Genomic DNA, 6,878 nt, shown 5'->3' with positions numbered 1-6,878 from the left:
AATATTTTCAGTCTTGTACAATAATTTTAGTGAACGGACGTGTTGTGCGATACTATTTTCAGCACAAACGGGCTTTTACAAGATATGCGTTTGCATATGTAAGTGCTACTTGTTTGTATGTCCCCGTATATTAAAATGTATCAGAAAAGTAGCATTTACATATGGGGATACATATCTTGTAAGAATGCTTTAATACTGTTCCATTAATGCATTTTTGTATGTTTGAAACATTAATACAGCCATATGCATACAGCAGTAGTACAAGTGTATGATTAAGGTACGCATACGCTCTGAGAAACCACGCGTGTTAAATGGAAATGAAGGTTCATTTATACTGGCATGTATACACAGCAGCAAGCTCATGCCACCAACAGCGATGTTGTATGCTTAAGATTTCTACTGGGGTTTTTATGCAATGGTCGGCATACTAGCGCATTCAAACGATTCAATAAGTGGGACTGTGTGCATTGCTTAGCTGGCGCTCTTCGTATGTAACACACACGTGGTCAGAGAGCGCTGATCATTATTTAGGGGTGGCTCACAAGCATGAATATGTTCCGCTCTCAAACCAAATCGTGGTTATCTGTATTAGCAGAGCTTAATGACATCCTTTTATGAACCATACGTTAAGTTGAATGGAATTTGTAGAAATATGCTTCAAAGAAATATTTATTAGTATTTACCAAACCCTTCAACTAAATTAACGGTTTGCTACAACCTAGATAAATATTAGAAGCTTTAATATATTTAGTTATAATTACCAACACATGGTAATAGTTCCCAATCCTTGGTAACAGTTCCCAAATATTGTTCAAATTCGGGAACTAAATATCTTTAGTTGTCGAAAGTAATCCTTTTTCTCAGCGTGTGCCACTGCACAATCGAGGTGCGTCCAGGTTATGCATCAATATGACTGGCACCCCAAACTTTAATTGCAATTTGTGCAACGGCACCCCTGAAAAGTCTTAAGAGTTTAGAAACTCTATAGGGTATGTTGTTGCACCCTCATTTGTCATCACTGTATCAACAGACATGTACATATGTAGTCGCCTCACCAGGGCCCGAATCGCGGCAGCCGTGAGCATGCGAGCAATCGCGTCGAGTAAAATTACGTGACGTGTCGAGTAGCCGGATCGCCGCATTCGAAACGAAGCGAATAAAATGTTATGCAATAATATCCCTGGCGTTTCTCTGAATGACATTTACAAATAGCATGAAATGCGAAAACAAAACAAAACAATAAAAGTATTTGAATTGAAATCCAACGTAAGTATTCAAATGTACGAAATCTTCTTAAGGAAATGTATGAAATTTGGGTTTTGCAGGCGCTAAAATGAACCCCGTGGTATTTTTTTATACAAGCTCATCGGATTCAGACGAGGAGCATCACCAAGAGGCCATAAGGTGCAGGATTCGCGATAAAAGCAATCCTATGGCTTTATCTGACGCAGCGTAAGAAAATGAAGTTTTATAACATTTAAATTAATTTTTATAAATCACTTACAGATTCAGAAAGCGCTTTAGACTCTCTAAAGATGCATTTAGTTTCGTCCTGTCGGAAATAAAATTTCAAGGGCATTTATCAACCGCGGTGCCACCAATGCTTCAACTAGCGGCAACTTTGTCCCTTTTGGCGAGTGGAGGCTACCAGCACTTAGTTGGAAACGACTTTTTGATCGGGGTATGCCAAAGCACAGTTTCTAAAATTGTGCCCACAGTTCATTAAGTTTCGCCAGACCGCCTTTCTCATTGCACGGAATCATTTGTTCAGAAATATAAAATTCCAGGAGGCAAGTTTACCGATTACATTATCATTAACAATTTCGTACTAATAACTACAACTATATTTACAGTTATCGGTTGTATTGATGGCACACATTTTGCTCTTCAAAAACCAACTGAAAATGAGCATATGTTTTATAATCGGAGAGGATACCACAGCCTCAATTCAATGATAGTAAGTTGCACATACATATGTATGTACACATTTATACATAATATGCATTTATACATGTGTATGTATAAATGAAAAACTTATGAATATGAATGTACATTTGCAGATTTGTGATCACGAGTATAGAATTTTGGCTATTGACTCGAAATATGGTGGAGCAGCACATGATTCATTTGTGTGGAAACATTCAGCGCAGAGGAGATTTTTAGAGGATGAATACAATCGGAAATCATTTGAAAAATGTCTGGCTTTTAGGTTATATATGCACTTATACAAATACTTAAATATAGTATTCTATATGTATGTATTTTCTCATTTAACAGGAGACTCAGGTTACCCTTTGGAGCCATGGTGTTTGACACCATTCAGAAACCCCGTAGATGGTTCGAGTCAAGCGCGGTTCAATGAAATTCAGTCGAAAGCACGTTGCATTGTTGAACGCACCATTGGTATTTTGAAGGGCCGATGGAAAATTCTCAGTAATGATAAAAGAAGTCGTTACACCCTTGAAAAGATGGCGCAATTTGACAATGTATGTGCAGCGTTGCATAACATTTGCATAAATTTTAAAAGTCCGTCATACTGTAGCTGTTTTGTAATTGATAATGATGATATTGAAATAGATACAGGAAGTGAAACCCAATTAACCAAAATTGGGCATAAAATAAGAAATCGCATAATGTTGTCGTTGGATAATAATTAAATAAACACTCGATCGACAGTTTAATCCATTTCCTTTTAATAAAATATTTTTTCTTATTAAAATAGGAATAGGAATAGGAAAGAATACGGGTGATTGGAATCCGTACAAACTTGCGCTAACTTCTTATAACAAAGAATTGCGGAAATCCAAAAGCGCTAGCTGGCGAAACCACTGCGAGGAAATAAAGAGCCTCCCAGAGGCAGTACGCCTCCAAAAAGCACTAAATAGGGAACACAAAAATACGATCGGCACTCTAAAGAAACCAGATGGTAGATATACTCAGCATCCGGGAGAGACTTGCAGACTTCTGCTAGACACTCACTTCCCGGGCGGCAAAGCGGGCTATTATCTACCGGAATTGGGTGTCCCAGCACGCACTTCTGGTAGAGAGCAAAGCCTTGCAACTAAACTTACCACGGTAGAAAGAGTGCAATGGGCGGTATCTACCTTCAGCCCATACAAATCACCAGGACCAGATGGGGTCTATCCTTGTCAACACCAACAAGGAAGTAACTACATAGCCCCAGTCCTTTCCAGACTATACAGAGCGTCGCTCCTACTGTGTCACATTCGCAGTAGATGGACAGAGGCTAAGGTCGTATTTTTACCGAAGGCAGGTAAGCCGGAGCAAATGCCTTCATCCTACAGACCAATTAGCCTCAGCTCATTTCTCCTAAAAGGCATGGAGAAAATTTTGGATCCACACATCAGAGAAGTCAACCTAGCGGAACGACCACTGAATTTGCCTATCAACCAGGCAAGTTCACTGAGACTGCCATTCACAGCCTTACATCGCAAATCGAAAAGGCTCTGGAGTCTAAGAACATAGCCCTTTGTGCCTTCATTGACATTTCAGGGGCTTTTGACAACACGTCATACAGGGCAATAAGAGATGCCCTGATATGCAAGGGAGTGAGCCCCATCATAATAAATTGGGTGCTTTCTATGCTAAAAACAAGGAAGATCAGGATGGAGCTGGGAGGCACGAAAGAATCGATTACAGCCACAAGAGGTTGCCCTCAAGGGGGTGTACTCTCTCCTCTTCTGTGGACTATGGTTATAGACGAACTCCTGTTCCTACTGAACGACCATGGCTTTGAAACACAAGGATATGCAGACGATCTGGTAATTTGTGTAACAGGGCTGCATGACGAAACGATCTCCAACCGCATGCAACAAGCCCTGCGCATTACGCAAAGATGGTGTGACACCAAAGGATTATCCATTAATCCTACTAAATCTATTCTGGTTCCGTTTACCCGGAGGAAAAAGTTATCCATGACAGAATTGACTCTGGGCGGCACTAGAATAGGGCTCTCAAATGAAGCAAAATACCTGGGGGTGTGGCTAGATAAGACACTCACCTGGAATGTACATTTGGATGCAACCGTAAACAAGGCAATGAGAGCCTTCTTCGCATGCAAGCGACTTTACGGGAAGACATGGGGACTCTCCCCCAAAATGACTTACTAATCACACAGTTGTGAAGCCGATAGTAACATATGCATCCTTGGCATGGTGGACAAAAGCGACACAAAGAACTGCTACCGCAAAACTTAGCAAACTGCACCGAATGGTGTGCATTGGTATAACAGGGGCTATGCGGACCTGTCCTGCTGATGCACTTAGTGCTCTTGTAGGCATACCGCCCTTCCCAATTCTAATCGAGAGGGAGGCCAGTCTCTCGGCACTGAGAATCCTAAACACTTCCGAGTTAAAAACCGGAAACATGACAGGTCATATGAAGGTCCTTATGAAATTCACAAATGACCCCATAATGCATATGAGGGACTCAGTAGCTCCGATACTAGTAATTTCTAGGAATTTCAAGGTATCTATTGCGGACCGAGCATCCTGGAGCACAGGAAACCCCTACACCAAACCCGGAGCTGAAGTTTGGTACACTGACGGATCAAAACTTGAAGATGGAAAAACTGGAGCTGGTATATGGCATGGGCCGAATTTTAAAAGATCGATACCAATGGGCAGCTACCCCACCATTTTCCAAGCAGAGATTCATGCGATCGATATCTGTGGCAGAGAATGCCTAAGAAGAGGAACATCCTCTAAAAACATCTGCATTATGTCGGACAGTCAAGCTGCCTTGCTAGCACTGAGGTCCCACATAATAACATCAAAACTAGTGTACGACTGCCTCAGCACCCTAAACGGTCTTGGAAGCACGAACACAGTATTACTGGGCTGGGTGCCGGGCACAAGGGCCATGACGGCAATGAACAGGCGGACCGTCTAGCAAAACACGGAGCTACCACACTATTCCATGGCCCGGAACCCTTTTGCGGGCTCACCAAAGCCCACTTAAGGGAGGTCATAAACAAGTGGGTCGACAAAAAATTCGATAGGCACTGGAATGAATGTCCGGGGCAAAGACAAGCTAAGCGGTTCATCTCTCCATCACAAGAAGCATCAAAAAAGCTCATAAATCTAGGCAGGGAGGACCTTCGAACTCTCACTGGGTACTTCAGGGGACATTTTTCACTGCGTTATCACCTCAGTAAAATGAATCTTTCAGACACGAGCGTCTGTCGCTTCTGTGAGATGGACGAAGAAACGCCAGAACACATCCTTTGTGAATGTGTTGCTCTCGCTAGACGCAGACTCGCTCACCTATGTGGTACAACACTTAGTCCATTCGAAATATGGAACAAAAAGCCCACCGAAGTGCTAGCTTATATTAAAAACCTTCACGTATAGGGTAAAGGGGCACACACAATAGACCACCCTAGAGGTCGCAGTGCTCAAGGCTCATAATAATAATAATACTAAAATAGGAACTTAAAATAAAATTCAGTCTTTTTATTCATATAAAAATAGGAACTTAAAATAGAATTTTCATTATATACACATACAAAAAATAGGAACTTAAAATAGAATTCATTATACACACATTACGAAAAATAGGAACTTAAAATAACTCTCATTTAATATATAAGTACATATACTCATTTTGGTACTCTTCTCTTTAAATCATCTAGCTCAAGAGTTTTAATTTGTAACTCTACTGCTTTAATCCCCATGTCTGATTTATGTGACGCTTCTTTTATTTGCAGCGCTCTCTTCTTCAAAGCGATTAATTTGTCAAGTTTTATACCTATGCTGGCTTGCGATTCTTCGTATGCTTTCACGTTTGTTTTTAAAATAGCAAGTTTTTCGCTATCAGCAGAGGGCTTCGTTTTAAAAGATTTTGTAGTACTACGACTGGTGGATGGGGTCGGCTCCTCTTCTTCCTCGCCGCTAGCAATTAACTCGTCTATCATCTCATCTACTGCCTCTTCCTCCATCACTGACACTGTACTCCCAAACGATTGTACGGTTGAGAGTCCTTCTACCGCAACATCTATGCCGGTAGCTTGGAGGAGTTGCTCTTCCGCTGCAGTTAGGAGCTTTTCTTCATACGGACCACCGCCAGTCTTTTGCTTCGAAGCTTTGTTGAAAGACATCTTTTTTTGATGTTATGCTTTTGATCAGCAAATACCTATTTGTGCATTTAAGTGTTAACTTTTGTATAACAGTTCACTTTGCTAGTAGTGAAAATACAAATATTACTTACCTTCCTCCAAGACTTATCATCTTTCATCGGCGGGCCGGCTGCGTTAAGTTTGAACGTCAACGCATCCCACAACCTATTCCCTGCCCACAATTAGGCAAGAGGTTTTTGGCTAGGTGTTGATGCTGCAACATGAAATCGCTCATCAAATTTTTTTGGCGCATATTAATTTTGTTCACATTTGTCCTAAAATCATTAGTTATGTTTATAATAGAATCAATAAAAGAAAAAGTAACTTACATTTTATCTCTTTTTATTAACCACTAGTCCGATTTTGCTGAAACAAATTAAAAAAAATTAAAAATTACAATTCCTTTAATCTGTTCATATAACGTTTTTCTATATAATCAACAGTTTTGCCGGTAAAAATAAATGTATGAAGAAAAAAAATATTTTTTGCCTAAAATATTAAATTTTTTTATTTTTTAAATTCATAAAAAATCCAAAATGGAAAAAAAGGCAAGTCGTATTACTTTCACGCAAAGTCACATAACCTTTAAGCAAAATGAGACATAGATCATGAAAATCGATGGACGCGTTTCGCTTTTATTCACAATTATGTCAAAAAAAGACCACCAATGGTGATAATTTCCCCTATATGATAGTTACTAACTTCAAATCGATATATCTCGATTCCTAGACGTGACCCAGCA

General features: G+C 40.1%; 1 protein-coding gene across 1 annotated transcript; it reads left to right on the top strand.

Annotated features, from left to right (window-relative positions):
* The first annotated feature begins 1,333 nt into the window (after window positions 1-1,333).
* LOC108361988 (uncharacterized) lies at window positions 1,334-2,362 on the top strand. Its single transcript, XM_017614808.1, has 5 exons — window positions 1,334-1,452; window positions 1,507-1,637; window positions 1,854-1,957; window positions 2,061-2,209; window positions 2,278-2,362. The coding sequence occupies exons 1-5, from the start codon at window positions 1,334-1,336 to the stop codon at window positions 2,360-2,362; spliced, it is 588 nt and encodes a 195-aa protein (XP_017470297.1).
* The last annotated feature ends 4,516 nt before the right edge of the window (window positions 2,363-6,878 follow it).

Source organism: Rhagoletis zephyria, unplaced genomic scaffold (assembly GCF_001687245.7).
Source record: "Rhagoletis zephyria isolate East Lansing unplaced genomic scaffold, Rhagoletis_zephyria_1.1 Rzeph_scaffold_00904, whole genome shotgun sequence".
In the NCBI taxonomy this organism is placed as follows: domain Eukaryota; kingdom Metazoa; phylum Arthropoda; class Insecta; order Diptera; family Tephritidae; genus Rhagoletis; species Rhagoletis zephyria.
Note: the sequence above shows the minus strand (reverse complement) of the source record. Positions and strands in the feature narration are given on the sequence as shown.